The sequence below is a fragment of the Culex quinquefasciatus genome, chromosome 2 (genome assembly GCF_015732765.1).
Source record: "Culex quinquefasciatus strain JHB chromosome 2, VPISU_Cqui_1.0_pri_paternal, whole genome shotgun sequence".
NCBI lineage: Eukaryota > Metazoa > Arthropoda > Insecta > Diptera > Culicidae > Culex > Culex quinquefasciatus.
This window is the reverse complement of record NC_051862.1, coordinates 161,836,773-161,856,217: the sequence shown is the minus strand read 5'-3', so window position 1 is coordinate 161,856,217 and position 19,445 is coordinate 161,836,773. Positions and strand designations below refer to the sequence as shown.

The 19,445-nt window shown below is 34.7% G+C and overlaps 1 protein-coding gene across 3 annotated transcripts in view; it reads right to left on the bottom strand.

Moving 5' to 3' along the window:
- LOC6039579 (germinal center kinase 1) overlaps positions 1-19,445 on the bottom strand; it is a 177,366-nt gene that overhangs the window by 138,989 nt on the left and 18,932 nt on the right. Inside the window, exon 1 of one of the 3 annotated variants that reach the window (XM_038258052.1) lies at positions 17,602-18,045. The exons of 1 other annotated variant lie outside the window; for it this stretch is intronic. In XM_038258052.1, the coding sequence (XP_038113980.1) occupies positions 17,602-17,850 (249 nt within the window). In that variant the 5' untranslated portion in view covers positions 17,851-18,045. Of the gene's footprint in view, positions 1-1,684; positions 2,348-17,601; positions 18,046-19,445 lie in introns of those variants that run through there. One more of the 3 variants, XM_038258053.1, reaches the window with a different exon arrangement.

Genomic DNA, 19,445 nt, shown 5'->3' with positions numbered 1-19,445 from the left:
CAAAAGCTTAACAAGTTTTTACTTTGGTTTAACTAAAGTGAATTAGAAAAAAGTGAATGTTTACTCAAATCTACACCCAAAGTTAAAGAACGAGAGGAAAGTGCTATTTTGCGAGAGTATAGTCCTCTCGCGTGTTCATTCGTTCATTGGAACAGTTCATCCTATTGAGTGGCTTATATCTACAAATGACCGCCACTTAGTTACCGAACCATGGTGGCCCATACGGCAAAGGCACGGTTCAATAAGCCGAAGGTCTTGGGTTCGAGTCTCGGTACCGGTACTTTTTTTTTTTTTTGATAGATGAACTTTTTTTGAAGATGAACCATGAGTAAAGTACTTTCGGTAATTTCGGGATTTATCCTCTCCGTCCGCACACAGTACCATTTTACTACCGAATCGTGCTCTTTATCCTCTCGTATGCCGATACCCAGTTCTGGGTGTATATATCAATTATCAAAAATATATAGTACCTAATGCTACATTCCTGAACAGAATTCACAGCAAGTTAATAAAATTTGGCTTAATTAATCAGTGTATCGAGTAGAATAGAAAGACGACGTTTAGGGAACATCCATAAACCACGTGAACAACTTTTGTGGACATTTGAGACATAAAAAAATGTTTTTGTGTGGAGTTTTGAAGAATATTGTGATGAAAATTTTTATTAAAGGAGGTATTATACTATGACAAACAAGCAAGCACACACTTCTTGAAAGTTTGACAGTTTGCCTGCAGTTGTTTACAAAACCGTCAGCCTGCATACATTTTGCTTTGCTTGCGAGTTTGGCAAACTGTCAAACACGAAAAATTTCGGGTTTGTTTAATTGTCATAGTCTAATATCTGAAGAAAAAGTAAAATATTTTGCTCACTGATTTAAAAGATTTTGGAAAATTGTCTAGCAAAAATACATTTTGTTAAAAAATTTCAATTTGAAAAACTCTTCGCAGAAAAAAATGTATAGAAACTTCGAGTTCAGAGTCACATCATCCAAAAGATATTCCCTTTTTTCATAGAAACATTTACAGCCAACTCTATTTTCATAACCCCCACTGTAAATACCGGAACAAAACAACGCGACAGAAATGGCAAACACAACAAAAAACACAAAAACCTTCACCACCTCATTCCGGACCATTGCCACAAAACACAGCCGCTGCTGCAAGCTAGTACAAGTACTAGTACTACTTCCACTGCAACAAAAAAAAAGTAACACAAAAAAGGGGATGAATTTCGGTTTACTCATCACCATCCCCCCATCATCAGCATCATCACCACCATCATCATATAATGCGGAGCAGTAAGTACCGACTCTCCACAGGGGGGGAACAACAACAACCAACAACCAACAGGGAAGGAAGGAAAAACAAGAGTGCATTCTCGCAACTTTAGCAATAATACTAACAACAACAGAAGAGGAGTTGTTCTCTGCGAGGGAGATTAAATTTATTTTCATTGATTTATTTGAATTATTAGGAAAATCCACATTATGTTTGGAATATTTCTTATTTTGTATATTTGTATAAAATGAAAAAAAGACCAATTTAATAAATCATAATCAAAAGATTGACAAGAACCTCAAAAAAATGAATGAAACATTGCTTTCCAGAGAACTGCTCAACAAATCTCAAAAGAACTGTAAAATTCTAGGAAAAATAAGTGAGCATCACTTCCAGCGCGACATACCAACGACGATTCGTTTCCAGACAAGGACGAAAACGGTGACACAGCTGCTGCCGGCGGTGGGTAGTTGTTGTTAATTCTGTTGATGTCCTGCCGGCGAGACGAATCCGTCGTCGCAGATGAGTCACCCGGTCGCCGCTTGGAACCCGGCTGGATGTGATTCCGGTTGTAATCCGGCGACTTGGCCATCGATTCGGTCACGCCGGGCCCACTCTGGAGACCCATCGCGAAGCCGGCGGTCGGCGACGGGGACTCCTCGGCCCGGTGGACCGTCTTCCAGCGGCGGAATATGGTAGCCGAGAGGATGCACTTGAGAAAATTGAGCTTCCGCCGTGGCTCCTTTCTGGGCTTGCTGCCTGCCTGACCACCGGCACCGTCCACTTTCGCCGTGGTGTGGCCTCGCGCAGGGACCGAAACCCCCAACCCCTCCCGGATCACAAATTAGCACTCACGCAAGGGGTCATTCCCATAAAAACACTAAACCCCCAAACCCAACTCACGAACCCTCACTTCCGGCTTGAAACATCGATTCCGGAACTTCACTTCTGAGAACCCAAAAAAAGAAAACCCCTCAACACGGGGAAAAACAACAACAACTCGAGACACGACCCGACTGTTCCGGCGACGACGGTTCAAGGCTCTTGGGGCTTGACAGGCTCGACGAAAGGAAGAAGAACGACTAACAGCCAGTTGGCAGTTGGGCCGGAACGAGCTAACGGGACGAGCGCGCGTGACACGACGGGCGAGTCCGACGCCGACTCCGACAAAGGCCCGAGCGAAGGACGAACGCGTGGCGACGACGACGGCGCACAGGACGAATGGTTTTGTTGGGGGTTGTGCGCGCTTGGCGCATTTTTTGTTTAAACTTTAAAATATTATTTTTTTTCGAGAAAAATGCCTTCAAGTTAATTAGAGACCATCCACAAACTACGTGGACACTTTTTTGGAATTGTCAAAAAAATCTTTTTTGTATGGAGCGTGGACAATCGCTATTCTCAAAGGCCCCTATCATGCTGTTCAATACCGGTGCCGGCCACGACCAGTGGTATGGTCACGGGGAAGTGGAAGGTAATGTTAGTCCGATACTTGAGTGATAGAGACCGCCCAATCGACTGCATCTCCGACAAAGTATCACATGAGTTTTGAAGGGGTTATTAGATGGGTATGAGGTCAGGATTCACGAGTGGCAGTGATGTGACCATGAGAATTTTGTTTATCGGTTGGAAATTTTAAATCTTAGGCAGCCGGCTGCGGAAAGATAAAAAATGATTATTTAAAAAGTTTTTTAATCGAACGCGTGCCAACCGAGCAGTAATGCTATGGGCAGGACTTATCAGTATATTTTTACTGTTTGTACAATTTAGAAAACGCGAGCAAATTTCAAAAATAGTAAATAAAAAACGCTTTACTCTTCATAAAATCGATAGATTAAGTTTTTTTGACGTAACAATTCAGGGTTAAGTTTAAGAGAAAAGTGATGTTCGGGGCACATTGAGAGCTCTAAAAACACACATTTTAATTTTTTGACAAGTCAATATGGACTTGAGGGTCTAAAGTTACAGTCATTTCAAGGTAAAAAAGAGGAGATCTAGCAGTACAAACGCTGATCAAATCTCAGGGGTATTTTTCTTTAAACTCGAGATATTTTCTTTTGAAAATGTTAAATTTTCAAGGGAAAAGTGTATAGGAGCACCCTAACGAAATTTGAATATTGTTCAACTATATGTTTTTCCATGTAATTTTGTCCGCTGAATCTTAATCTTCCCTCAGAATTTAGCTGAAGTGTTAAACAAGATTTTTGGGTATTTATGTAAAAATTTTCATTGAATTTTAGATTAATTGATTGATTTCCGAAGGATTGCTCAGATGCTTTTTCTAAATTTGATCGTAGAAGGCGTAGATGGCGAGGTAAAATTATGGTGTCTTCGACAAAGTTGCTTAAATTGGCTTTTTAGAAAACAGAAAAAAAAACCCAAAAATATTCCTGAAAAGTTAGATTATCAAATTAATCGAGATTATCAGATTAATCATGAACCACCCTAATTTTCAACCAAATCAAAAGTTGTTCCTTCTAATTTGCAACAACTCTTCTGAAGACAAAAGTGCCATAATAATATTCAATAATAGCTTGAGATGCGATTTTCTGATAGATAAGGCGTTTCTAGAAAAAAAAGTAAACGAAAAAAACCCGATTTTTTATTTTATTTTTTATTATATTTTAGTAGGCCAAACCAAATAAAGGAAGTTTTTATTTCGGACTACATATAAATAATATTTAAGTACCTATATTTTTTGGCATATTTAGGCCTTAAAAATCATTGAACTGTTATTATTATAACAGTTATCAAACAATCAGTAGACTTGAACATTTCTCTGACCAAGCTTCATGTGGATTTTCCAAATGCTTTAACTTTTTAAAAGGTTAAATAATTTCATTGAACAAATTGATTGGAAAAACCAAAAAAACGTCAAAACATTAAACAAATTGTAAATTTTTTAGGTTTTTAATGGCACAATTTTGTATCCTGATATTTAATGATAGACCAATTGTTTCCTAAATAATGTAATCCTATGTTTATAACAGACACAGTTAAATCTTTAAACTTTATATGACAAATTTATAGAAAATTTAATAAGCGTGTTTTCAAAAATATGCAACCACGGTCAACAATTGAAAAAGTTTTATAAGATATTTGAGATAATTTTTATGTCTGAAATTACAATTTCCAACTTAAAAAAAAGTTGGAGCACATCCTAGTTAAAATCAACAAATAAGTGATGATATCTGCAAAATATTTATTGTTTGCTTTAGCTGAATCATAACTCAAATTATGTTTATTTTTTGTCTTTTAAAAAACTTAAACATGAAAATTCCCAAAAAAACGTAGGCAATTCCATATGAAAATTATGGATCGAAATTTTAAATTTGCTGGAAATGACAAGAAGGTTCCTTGGTCTGAATAGTTATAATTTTTTTTTTATTTGGCCATAAGGGGAAATTTTAAATTTATTGAAAATTGTTATGATCATGTTTTTAATTAATATTATGCAACATAATTGTATAGGACATCAACATTAATGGTTTAAATAAGTGTGAAGATCAATTAGCAGCTTGACTGCATGTAAAAAATCATTCGACTACAAGAAAATGTATTTTGGTATTTTTTGATGAGAAATATTTTTTATCAAAACTGTGAGTAAATTAATCCATAATCCACAATCATAAAATTGCATAATCCACAATCATAACATGCAGAAATTATGTTTTTCATGACAAATACTGTTTTCAGCTCTTGAACAAATGGTAAAGCTTTTTAGTGTTGGTTTTATTCCAAACAACTCAATGTTCTCAAATATTTGAAGCGAGACGGCTCCCCTCCCACTAACATTTACACACAAGATCCTCTGTAATTATTAAGTCAAATGCAATTACATAAGCCGACTCGGTCCTAACCAGGTCCCAGCACCGAAAAGGACCTATTAAAAATAATTTTATGAAAAAAAAAATTAAGCGAGCTTCGAATATATTTTTGCATTTTTTGAGAACAAACAATAGAAAGTAATTTTTCAATGATTTTTTTTTGTATTATTATGCAACATTATTTAAATTATACGATAAAATAACATCATTCCATAAAAAGTCTTCTATTTTTTCACATTAAACCCTCTAACGCCTGTAGTTGCACCAGTGCTCCATAATTCTTTTACCTACTTCAAATTGTAACTTCTTTAGTACTAGGTATTCAACCAAATGAATTAATTCTTTTTGCACAAATTCGATTTTCATCTCATTTGATCATGGTAAACAAAAACGTAAAAAAATCACAATTTAAATTTGGAGGTAAAAAGTTAACATTGTTTTGATGAAATAACTTCAATCTCAACGCTCAACCAAACCACAATCAATCTATTAAAAAATTACCTGATTGTAATAATTTAATACTCATTAAGCAAGATCTATTCCTAGTTGCTTTAAAAATTAATATTATCAGAAATAATTATGATTTCATAATTTCTGATAATCTGATTAATTATATATAAACCAAACAATACATTTAATTGAACAAAATCATGTTGAGTTTGTTCATTTATTATTTTTTCAGAGCATTTTCAAAAAGTGGTTCCAAAAATTTTAGAAAATGTTTACTTTCGCTTGAATTTCGGGAATTCCCGGGAAATTTACAAATTTCCCGGAAACGGGAATTATTTTTTTTCGGGAAATCCCGGGAGTTCCCAGCAATTTTTTCCCCGGGACGGGAAATTGGACGCTCTATTTTAGTATAACTTGAAAAAAATGTATTATAATTTTCATATAGAATTGTCGATTATTTCTGTATTGAAAATCTTAATTTATTGAAAAATAAATTTAAAATTTTCAGAGTGTAATCACCGTTTCATCATGAAGACATTAATTCCGTTATCAAAATATGATTTTTGGAATAATAACAAAACATTTTGGTATAAACAATTTTCAAACTTGCATGGAGTTATGTGCGGACGAACCAATGACGCAAGATGGATGCATAAACCAGCAAAATACATAATTTTTCAGTACTGAATAATTCTGCAGAATGACTTGCATTTTAAGATAACTATTTTGACACAAAAAAATCTAAAATTGTTCAAAAACTAATATTTTGATGTTCTTTTTATTTAACATAATCTCAAAATAACAGTCACAGCCACAAAAAAATATTTTATTTTTCTAAATTAAAATTGCAATCGTGACAACAGAGCACGACACCAACCTAACTCTCAGTAGAGAAGCCACAGGCTAGGAGGTGGTGTTGCGGAATGTACAACAGTACGTAGTACGATACCACTACTCGCTAGCCTGATGCAAGTTTTACCCACTAACTGGCGGAACGGCTGCAGTGGGTGGTGGGTGCTACCAAGTGGGTGGCCCTAGGACGGCCCTTCTAGCTTGCTTTTCACACTCGCTGCTGTTTGGAGGGGTTTTGGAGACAGTGCCAGTCAGCCAGACAGACAGGCCGCGACAAATAAGGATATATTGGGAGGGTTGACTGGAAACGTTGTTTAACAAAGCAGTGGGAAGTGATTTTTGGATGTTGAATTTGTGTGTTCGGTAGTAGGGGAATCAATTTGAACTGACGATGTGTTTACAGAAGTTTTTATTATTAGGGTGGGATTTTTTATTCAAATTGTAATTGTCATTACTTCCGGTGGCGTTCAACAATTACAGATAAAAATACCCAATAAATTTCTCAAAGTACCAACCGAATGATGTCAGCTCCTCGGCGATAATTTGCGCTATCAGTTCTCAAAGGCACCTTCTTTTCTGTTAATGACTATCGGTGCGCGTTATCACACATTACCTTTGCAATGTTTATTTTTTGCCTTCCTTAATTTTTAAGAGCAGGTGGCCACCAACCAACCGCAGAAGCACCAACAATACCTGTAAAATACACCTGCCCGAACAAACGAGGGGACCGAAGGTTGGTGGAAAAATCTCGCGAAGGTCATCATTATCATGTTCCCTGGTGGAGGAGAAGGCATGGCCGCGGCAGGGATGGATATTAATTACTTAAAACTGATGTCCGCCGTTCCGGGTTTTGGATCGCGGCGGTTACGCCATCGGAAACGGCTTTTTTTTTTGGTTAAATTTTTCGCCTTTATTCACCTCTCGTTAAATTAAAAGGTACGATGGTGGAGAAATTAAATGAAGATTTACACGGGACGATGATTACTGGGCAGGTTTTTGCGATGCTCTGGTCATGGTGGGGCCTGGCAGTAAGAAGCTTTTATTTCACGATAATGAAATTATGCTTCGCGTATTTTGCTGGGGAAAATGGCCTATCGTTTGGTTGGGATGATTAAGCCAATTCGCAGAATTCAACGAGTTTGCTTTAAATTTGCACTGGATCATCAGATAAAGTGGTTTCACCAGAATATTGTGACAAAGGCATATCGAAATCCCTTCCAATAATTCGGATTGTAATATCTGTTTTAGTGCAGCTGGCGACATACACTCAGTTTCATTAAAATCGCAAAATTAATTTTAGTTATTCGATATTTAAGAATAAAACTTTGAAACGGCCATATTCCTAACAAAATAAATGTTCATTTCGAAAAATATGAAAAATCATTTCTAAACTATTTAGAACACATGGCATAATGATAAGTAATGAATTTTCAATCAAACAAATGCTTTTTTATCATTTTTTTTTTACTTATGGACCACAGATCGGAAAAGACGTAAAATAGAAGAGCAGATCTCTCCGTTTTCGAGGATCAATTTTTCTTAGTATATTTTTTATTTGTCCTTTGCCCTTGTATTCCCTATCCCATAAGAAGTCATTTTGCATCATTATTTTTCTCATACAAGTCTCCATACAATTTTGAGGGCTGGTCATACAAAATGGATATGTAATTGTATAAATTCTATGTCGAAAGATGGAATTTTCCGATCAAAGTTTTAGGTTATAATACGATTAACGAACGTTACGAAACGTTATAAACGATTTTTCGGAGAATTAGATACACGGAAAACCGTTTTTTATTTAAGTTTGTATCAATGAAATTATTTTCAATTTTTTTATATGTTTAGGGGACCAAAAAGACTTTTTTGAGCCATAGCGCATGATATTGCTAAATAACCATATATTTAAAAAAAAGGTAATAAAAAATCTAAAATCTTTTTCTTTCTTTGAACCCCAATTGAATTTACAATCAAAAAGTTCTTGACAATTTTTATGATTAAATTTACCACTCTCAAGTTAAAACCACTTTCTTCAATTTCTTTTATTTTTTGCATTTAAAAAAAACTTCTTAAAAGAAAACCAACCTAAAGAAAGTTTCTGAAGATGAGAAAATGTTCTAACATTTTCTATAAAAGACTATGAAAATTTGACTATTAGTTTTTGAGATACAGTATGTAAAAAAAGTATTTACACCCCTTGGGCACTACGCACATTTTGTGATGAAACATGTAAAAAATTTAAAGTTTGACAGGAACCTAGTACTACGTTTTGTTCAGAAACTCATGCCAAACATTTTGCTAAAAAAAGCTCATGAAAAGATGATTTCTATAAAAAGTTATATAACAAATACTATTACGAAAATAAAAAAGGTGCAAAAAAAGTTTGTACACCTTTCGAAAAATTAACATAAATAATGTTATTTGTTGACAAATCACCATAAATCCAGTCTCCCAACTCCAAATAGGCATCCTTGACTGATTAAAAAAATAATTTGGATTGAATATAAAGTTTACTAACCAGACGTGCATCGGCACTCAATAGCACTTCACCATATTTTGAGATGATGGCCTTCGCAAACCGGCAGAGTGAATCTTTGCTCACTGTGCAACAAAACAAGCTTTAGTTCGATGGTTATAATAATTGTTTTTCACTATGCAATTTGGATTACCAACAAATTAATAGTGATTTGAATAACACAAAAATTTCAAGTGCTAAATGTGCTATTTAGCACTCAAATAGCACTTCATCGCCAAAACTACCGAATAAGTGAAAATAAAGGTTTCCATCGTTCGGCACCTCATAGTGCAATGAAAAAAACATATTTTATGTACAAAACAAATTGATTTGCTGCCTTTTCCAAGCCATGGCCTTAGAAAAACTGTCAAGTGCTATGGAGTGCCGATGCACGTCTGTTACTAACTACTTAGTATAAAAGTTTATATAACTCTGGAAATTCTATATAAAACTTATCTAAACTTAATTTTGCAAACTTTTAATTCAAATAAATGTCAATTAATTACCATAGAATTGCTAAATAAACATTTTGGAGTGGGTATAACACCGTTTTGGGGGTATTTGTATCGATAGAATAGATTTTTCGTTGGAATTTCGTACCAACCCGGAATTACGTCGTCGGAAAATCCGCCGGCATCTGAACCGGTCCTCAATTCACAAGTCAACCTATGTGGCATCAGAAAGGGCATAAAATTTCCGATCTTTTGATATCCATACATCCAGGTTTTCTATAAAACCCACGTTTTTAAATACCTAAGCAAAAACGTTGTTATGGTTTCGTTTGAGCAACCTGCCAAAAATGTATGGAATTTCGTAATTTTGTTCTCGTGGATCAAACTTACTTTTTGCCCAGGTATTTAAAAACGTAGGTTTTAAAGAAAACCTAGATGTATGGGTATCAAAAGATCGGAAATTTTATGCCCTTTCCGATTCCACATAGGTTGACTTGTGAATCGTGGACCGGTTCGGATGCCGGCGGATTTTCCTACGACGTAATTCCGGGTTGGTACGAAATTCCAACGAAAAATCTATTCTATCGATACAAATACCCCCAAAACGGTGTTATACCCACTCCAAAATGTTTATTTAGCAATTCTATGGTAATATATTGACATTTAGTTGAATTAAAAGTTTGCAAAATTAAGTTTAGATAAGTTTTATATAGAATTTCAGAGTTATATAAACTTTTATACTAAGTAGTTAGTAAACTTTATATTCAATCCAAATTATTTTTTAATCAGTCAAGGATGCCTATTTGGAGTTGGGAGACTGGATTTATGGTGATTTGTCAACAAATAACATTATTTATGTTAATTTTTCGAAAGGTGTACAAACTTTTTTTGCACCTTTTTTATTTTCGTAATAGTATTTGTTATATAACTTTTTATAGAAATCATCTTTTCATGAGCTTTTTGTAGCAAAATGTTTGGCATGAGTTTCTGACAAAAAGGTAGTACTAGGTTCCTGTCAAACTTTAAATTTTTTACATGTTTCATCACAAAATGTGCATAGTGCCCAAGGGGTGTAAATACTTTTTTTACATACTGTACAGCCTCACAATGAGTTTGAATCAATCAAAATAAGTTTTTCTAATTGTCTCTTAATTAGTCTGTAAATTTCAACTGACGATTTCTAGGACACTATTGGTTCGATTTTCAATGTTGAAAAATTAAACTGTTGTGAAATTGTCTGATTTTTACATGAAGGAATCAAAATTTTAAAATCAAGCATAACTTTTAAAAAGGTCTGAAATTAGAAAATTTTCCCCACTTCATATTTTAGAACAAATTCTTAAAATTTTGAAATAATTTTTATTAAAAAGATCAGACAATTTCACAAAAGTTATACGTTTTTTTCCATACCCATTTTGTATGACCAGTTCGCAAATTGTATGGAGACTTTGATGGTAAAACTAATTATGCAAAATTGCTGCTTTTGACAAAAAGAATCTAAGGGCAAAGTTTCATCAAAATAAAAATAAACAAATTGAAAAATCGCGAAATAATTTGCAAAAATCTAGAAGACTTCTCTGAAAGAAAAAAATATTCTCACAAATTCATTGATATTTTGCTAATTTGTGACCAAATTGATGTATATAACATTTTGTGATACGTTTTCCCATTATTTGTTTGTAATTTAGGCTTGAATTCTGAAATTTAGTTGTTAAATTTAATTTGAAATTTAATCCTTGGTTTAAAAAACGAATATAAAATTTCAAGCCCAATTAAAAAAAATTTAACAAATAATACCACTTTCAAAAAATTTCAAGCAAAAAAATCTATAAATTTCTTATCTGCTGTCCAAAACAAAAAACAAATATGTAATGCACCATTCACAAATGACGCAGCAATTGTTTTAAGAGTATTTTAGGTCCTACCCGTTCAGTGCATTTTTGCCACACAAAATCTTAAAATATTTTATTCTTGCCCTTGATCTCTTCGGTGAAATTTCAAAGGGGGAGAACTAATTTCGGGCAAGATATGATTTTTGAAAAAAAAAAAAGATTTTGGGAAAAACCAATATTACAATCAAAATATTTCCAAAAATCAACTTTCATTATTGATTATCTATATCTTCTCTATATATATAAAAAATTTCGACGGTTTTGTTCGAACGCGAATCAGTTCAATACGGAGCGTCGGATCAAGGTGCTTTTTGTTGCGTTGGGTTCGTATAAGCCCAAGGAAGGTTTATACGCTAACTAATTGACACTTTGGCCACTCTGGAACCGATTCCGGAGCATCGGCAAATTGTATGGAAAAAGTTACGTAAAATAATATTTTGATCACAGGAGGCTGAATAAGCAAAAAAGCAAAAAACGTCAACAAACGAAAAAAAGGCAGAACGAAGTTTATCGGGTAAGGCTTGTAGCCTTTAAAAAAATATTCTTATATTTATTAATATTTTAGAAAAATATACTTTTCGAATTTTAAAACCACGCATGAGGTTTTAAGAAGGCAAAAAAGCCCTTTTGAAATGTTAAGCGTTATTTTTGCACGATTTGCGAAATTAGAGAACTGCTCAAATTCAAAAATGTTGATATAAATATCAGAAAAAATCAATTCACCAATAAAACAAATTATATAGCAATTCACCTCATTAGACCTTTTCAGATTTTGTTGTAAAAATTTGAGATCACAAAATCGGAAAATGTTTCCGAATACCTTAAAAAAGGACTGGTTCTGAAATCGAGATTTTCTATCCATTATGCCTGAAACGGATAAATAAACTATTTTTAAAAAGAAATCATGGAAAATTAGGAATAAAAATTGAGAAAATATCGTTCAGCTAAGCAAGATTTTTCAAAAAAAAAAATGCATTTAAAGGTACTGAGTGTCTCTCAACCATGTCAACATACTGAAAACCCACCCTCCCCCACCACATCAACCAGCATACCAGAGTGCCCATAGCCTCTGCAATCTCTGCAAATCAGTGCAATCCGGAAATGGGTAGTCATGATTTACTGTCCCGAAAAAAGAGGGGTGCCATCCGATGGCAGAAGGTACGGTTTGACGCAAATATAGATATATTGCACATCCCAGGGAAAAATGCGCTGAAAATGTAGTTTCCCACCACTTTTCTTTCCCAGCTTGGCTGCTGTCTGTTTTAGGGAAGGGATTGCGTTGACGACCCTCTTGTTGGGGAGGCCATGTAAGTGGAGGTATTTGGTAAGTTATGGGTTCTAGGACTCAAAATGTAAATAAACATTATAATTTCCTAATAACTTCAAAATAAATTTAAAATTTTTAAGTTATTGAATCTGTGTAAGATTAAAAGTCAATGCAACAAATGCCAAACTACCCCACTTTTGGCGTATAGAGGGTTTACCCTCTGGTTTCAAAGGGGGTTTTCCTCATGAGCAGAGAGCGATTCAGTACCACTCTTTTGAACCATCACCATCAACCATTATAATCTCTTCTTTTTCGGTAAGTGTGTAACTACACTCGAGCAAGTGCCGAGCTTCAGTCCAACCTTCTGATGACGAAAGGACGAACGAATCTGTGCTAATATGGGTTTACTAACAGTAGTGTTCCCAGAAGTGAAAATCATTTCAAGAGATTGAAAATGAAAGAAGTTTACAACTTTAAAGATAAATTTTACATACTATACTTAAAAGTACCAACTTCCTAACCTAGATCACGTCAAAGATGACTCTTACCTTCATCTCTGCCAAATAAAACAAGGTTAATTAAAAGTGACACTCTCTATTCCAGCTTTCGGGCACAAAGTTTTACTTTTGCATCCCCGGAGGGTCGTCCAACTTTCCCTTTCCCCTCATGCACCCAAATGCGGACATTTCGGCGAAGTCGTAGCGCCGTGTGCGTCAACTTGTCTCTCCAACCGACTTGCTAAATAATCCCAGATCAAAACCACCTCACTGAACCGATTCTGCATTGCAACGGCCTGCTCTGCTGAACGCAAATAAACCGAAACCTCCGTCAAAGGAGATGAAAGCCAGGAAAGAAACCAAAAGACTACAATTTCAAATACAACAACGAGAAAATAAAGAGAGAGAAGGAAAAAAATCAGTACCCAAAACCTTGTCCCAGAGGGTTCTCTTTGATCCACTTTCTAGCGGTGTGTGGAGAAGAGTCGAGTCGAATCGAATTGAGACAGACTCGACTCTCTGGTCCAAATCCAAAATTTTCTTTCATCTGGGAGCCCTTGAATGACGACGAGGCCGCAAAAGCTTCCAGCAGCAGCAGCTCTCACGAATTCCGACGACAAAGCTGGACAAACTTCAACGGGTTTTTCGTTCAGCTGGAGGATGGAGAGATTTGCAGGGTGGCTACTTATTCATAGGTTTAAAATATTTAAACAAAATTAATTTAAAAAAGATTGTTAATTTCTTCAAGAATGAAATTCTTCAATGAAATCTTATCAATTGAAAATATATATTCTTTTACAAAGTGTTACTGCGATGTAATGTCTTAAATAAAACCTGTATTAGGAAACATTTTGTGATTATATTGAAACATGATTTCTAACAACATTAGCTGCGTTTTTTTAAAAAATCTGCTACAACTGTTGAGACCAATATAATTTCTCTTAGTATAAAATATAGAAAACAAATTAAAAAAATAAACATAAATGCTAAAAAAAACCATGACAATATCAACTAGAACCCATTTTTTAAAATTTGTTTCAAATTTGACCTAAAATCTACGTCAATTCTACGTTTTTTTTTTTGAAAAAAAGTGCAATTTTTCAATCTTTTCCAAAAGTCACCATTTTCCATGACAATGCAAATATTTTGTTTGTAGAGACCAAAAACAATCCTAACCATTTGCTTCAAACACTAAAATCGTTAGACCAATATTGGCTGAATTACAAAAATGAGCTTTGAAAAAATTGATTAAAAATTAAAATGCCAACACCTCAGCAACTTATGGTAAGATTTTCAATGTAAAAAATTTAACATTCAGGAATAAGTTATTTATAAAATTTTAAATTCAAGCTTGAATTTTGAATAAAAATCAAAATTTAGTGTGTTTGTGTCTTTTTTCCGATCTGTGGATCCAAAATTAAAAATTTACAATAAGTCTAAAAGTGCCCTTTTAGATTAAAATAACAAATATAAGGCTGGTACAAATTTTATTTAAAGTTTTTGCCTCCCCACCCCTTAAAATTTGCTCGAAAAAATAGGGGGCAGAAAAAATATTTTTTCCAAAAACTTCAAAATTTCAATGAAAATTGATCTGCAATCAGCTGAAATCAATTTAAAATGCATACCCCTGCCTTTAGAATAATTTGTGGTATGTTTGATTTGAAATATTACATTTTTGAAAACAAATGATTGCAAAACAACTGAACTAGTGTAAAGTGCATTTTTAAAACACTTTTTCCATGCAAATTTTGAAACTATGGCTTGTTATTTCAATGTTGTTGATGGAGATTGATGGAGTTGTGGAGGTTAACAAAAATATGAAATAATATTTGCAATGGCCTAACTTAGGCAAACATATTTGCATCACTTTATAGCTTTAAAGATGGTTGTGTTTAAAAGTGAAATAAAAAATATTTATATTTCTTTCAAAAGTGTATAAAATTTTTGCTAAAGTTTTACAAATTCAAAATGAAAAAAAAATCAAGAAAAACATAAAATAAGTTAAGTTATTAAACTAAACAAAAAAATAACGTGGGTTAAATATGTAAATCTGAAATATTTTAACAAAAAAAAATTGAATAGACATTCTAATATAGGGGAACAGCATCTAATTCCAGCGTGCCTCTAATGTTGGCAGGTCAGAACTTTGACATTCAATTAAAGCTAATTAAAAGCGTTTTCAACTAAAATCAGTGATAAATAGCTCCATAAGAAGTGAGCAAGCAAGTTTCTATCAAAAGTTTTGCAAAATTAGTTGTTTAAATAGTGAAAACCAGCAAATTGATGGAATTAGAAGCGAGTGCTTAACCTGCCAAACAAACGAGAATTTCCCCTAGATATTGGATTTCAGCAAATATTGAAAAAAAAAGATTCCACAAATATTCAAGAATTAAAACTTCAAACACTTAGAGATTGGACAATTTGGAGTCTCGGTTACCCAACAAAAATAAACAAGTTAAAAAATAGGGTAGAAACTAGGGTAACAACAAAGCAAAATCCCCTGGTTCGATTCCTTAAGCAAAATTAAGCATCTGTGCTAATTTTGAGCCAAACCGGTTCAGGAAGATCGCTAAAGTTGATAAAAAAAATATTTTCATGCAAAAACGTCTTCATTAAATTGCTAATAAATTTTCAGGGGCAACTCGGATCGTTTTGCAGTCTTCGACAAAGTTGGTTGTCATTGAATTTTACAGATTACAAAATCTAACTTTTCAGGAATATTTTTGGGTTTTTTTATCTTCTAGAAAGTTGTTGGGCTTGCCAATCCAAGCAAGTTTGTCCAAGACATCAAAATGTTATCTCACAATCTACGCCTTCTACGACCAAATTTAGAAAACGTGTCTGAGCATACCTTCAAAAATCAGTTTATTAAAGTAGCAATTCAAGATCCAGTTTTAGAGAAAAGTGACGTTCGAGGCACATTTAAGGCTCTAAAAACCAAACATTTGTATTATTTCAAAAGTCAATTTGGATTTAAGCTTAAAAAGTCACAGCCATTTTAAGGTAAAAATTATGCAAATTTTAAACTTAAATATCTTGAAAAAACGGAGGGATAACTTTAAGCGCAAGGTATCATTAAAAAGGGAAAATCTAGAACTACAAAAGCTGAAAAAAAACCTCAGGGGTGTTTTTCTTTAAACTCGAGATATCTTCATTTGAAAATGTCTAATTTTCAAGGGATAAGTGTATGGGACGACCCTAACGAGATTCGAAAATTGTCCAACTTTATGTTTTTCCATGTAATTTTTACTGATGATTCTCAATCTGCCTTCAGAATTAAGCTAAAGTCTCAAAATATCGATTATTGGTCATATTTTGGGTTTCTATGTTAAAATTATCATATAAACCCAACACATTAAATTTTTTTGCTTTTCCCCATACCTTGTTTGTGAATTTTCCCATGCAAACTGCAACGATCAAAAGCGACTTTTAAACCTTAACCGATTTGGCTCAAAATTGGCACAGTTACTTATTTGTACCTGAAGAATCGAGCCTCTCTTAAAGTTTTCCATTTTTTTTTGTCACCCTAGTGGACACCCTGCTCTTTCCCTCGTTCCCAAAACACCGTGCTGAAACTGCGTCAACATAGTATTAGCTACCACCCCCTTGTCAAGGTAAATCAAAAGCACAGTTTTATCCGGAGCTCGGTACAACGTAACTGTCGCACGAAACCCGGGAAATAGACACTGCACTGAAACACGGTCACATGATGATGAAAAGCTGCTGCTGCGAGAGAGAGAAAAACCCAACATCAGACCGATACTAAAGGGCCGCCTCGTCTCCGAGGGGACACAAACACATCCGGTGCTGGCATCATCATCATCTTCAACCAGTACGATCTAGATAAACCAGCGCTGGTGAGCTACATCAACGCCGCCTCGTACCTTCACGACAATCGAGATTTAATCAGACGCAACAACTGCGTCAAGACTCCCAAATTAGGGGCTCCCATTGTTGGCCCCCGGAGGGGTGACCCAGCCGTTGCTGACTTCCGACAGAGATAGCGCCCCGAAAACTTTGGAGGGGACGCTTGATTTTGCGCGATGGAGTTAATAACTGTATATAAACCAGAAAGTTCCCCGACGAGCTGCAGGTTTCTGGTTTCGGTCGATTGAAACAGCGCCCGTAGATCGCCAGTTCAGCATTAAACGAATGCAAGGTCGTATGAAATTTAAAAAATAACCTAAACAAACTTTGATAGAGGAGTCAATTTCAATGTTTTTTTTTCAATTTTCAGTTTGTGTTCTTTATGAAAAATTAAGACATTAAGGTTTGCCTTGGGTGGATACCACCCTTCCTCACTCCATCGCCGTACACACTCCACATTCCAGCAACCGAGCTCACCGTAAGAGAAAAAAGAGAAACAAGTCAGAAAAAAAGTGAAGCTTCGCCGAAAGCGGCGCAAGGTACGCCTAAGTATCACACCAGGCCCCAACGCCATTCAAAACGAGTTAAACGAAAAAAAAAAACAATAATAAAAACCCGCGAACACCGCTCCAACTGCTGCTGCTTCCAAAGTGGGCAAACAAGATCGGACCGTTTTTTTTTCAATTCCTGGAATGCAACCCGTTTCCTACCTGTTCCTCCGTAAGGTCATCCAAATTGGGCGAAGTGACGACGGGTTGCGCCGCCACCACCGGCGGAACCGGGGGTCCAGAACTGCCCCAAACCGGCGCCGGTGGCAACTGGCCGGAGCTAATCTGCCAATCGCTCACCACGGTTTCGTCCACCAGCGCGGACATCCGGGAATCGCCGCCGTACTCCATCGCGGATCCACCTCCCCCAAGCATGGTGGCGGTGAAATTTTCACGACTCGAGTACACCATGGCTGGGTGGGTAATTCTTATTTACTGATTTTTTTTAACACTTTACACTGAATTTGCCCAACACACTGCACTGATAATGGCCTCACATGGCACTTGAAAAGCGCAACTGCACAAAGCACACACAATCGATTAGGACGGATGAGTAATCGGGGACTGGAGCTTCCTGAAGCGGCGATGTAGATTGAAACGGTGGACTTCACGGTTGGACGCTGCAGGGTGACCAAATAATTGATTTTTTTTTTGCAAACAAAAAACTTGCCATTTGGTCCAAAAATAAGCGTGATCGAATAAGCTTTCTTCACATCCACTATATTTTTGAAAAGTACTTAAAACAAATTTACTCATATATTTTTGCCACAGGGAACTATGGATTTATCATGAAGTTACTGTATTTGGTTATTATTTCGTGTGTATAAATATTTAGGAATTAAAGATTTGAAATAACATGAAGAATTTTTTTCAAGCTTTTCATTTGAAATTTCTACAAATTTGTTGGATAAATTTCACATTTAGCATTCCCTTAAAAATGCAAAACTTTTTTTGTGAATATAATTGTACTATTTATCAACTAAAATGTAATTATCCACATAAAAAATATATACAAAAACTCTGTTTAAATCGTAAAAAGAAAGTTATTCCTTTTAAACCCACCAAGCATTTATATTTAAAATTACAAGCCAATTTGAAACCTTTTAACCTTTTAAAAGTCTAAATAGGTAACCAGCGATGGAATAATCATCATCAAAAGAAAATCTTTGGACGTTCATCAAGAGAAATAATCCAATGGGAGCATGGCTCTCCTCTCTCGCGCACGAAAGATCGGTAAAAGGAATCTAAAAAAATCATCATCTTGTTTATCCGGTGGAATATCATTTTCAATAATACACTTGCAAGTGAAATAAATATTTTTTAGTGGTGCAGACAAGGAAATTCACTGAAAAATCATCAGCAGATTTATTTTCTTGGAGAATTTCGGGAGCGATTTTCTTTTGCGGTATTTGCCTCTTCTCTCTTTCGCGGGTGAAGAAAGTTCGCAAGCGATAATGATTTTTTTGCGATTATTCCATCCCTGTGTAACATTTCAATAAAGAATTCAAATTAATCATAAAATATGAACACTCTTTATTTTTTCCAAATGAAGCATTGATTCGCAGTCTAAAACAATCTCTAATACGTAAATTATGAATATTCTGATAGATATAATTAAATTTCAGTTAAATTTCATCTTTAAAACAAGGTCAGGGAAATTTTTTCAAAAGATTCAAAATTCGTTCGACACATTAGACAAACGAAAATCTAAAAAAAAATATTTTGAGAAAAACCGAAAAAATAGGCGAGAAATAGTTATCCAAGTGTCAAATATGATGCTTAAAAATTTAATTCGAACATATTGCTTGGTCAATCTTATCCATGTTTAATTTTAATATTGAAAAAACTAGAACTAGGTCCAAAAGAATGCGGGAAAAAACAAAAGAAATAGCAATTCAATTAGTTTCTTATTGCAAGTATTTTTTCGATAAATAAAAACAAATTACAAAAACTACATTTAATTCCTTATATTCTGTAAAAAAAATAACCTAGATCAGTGATTTTTA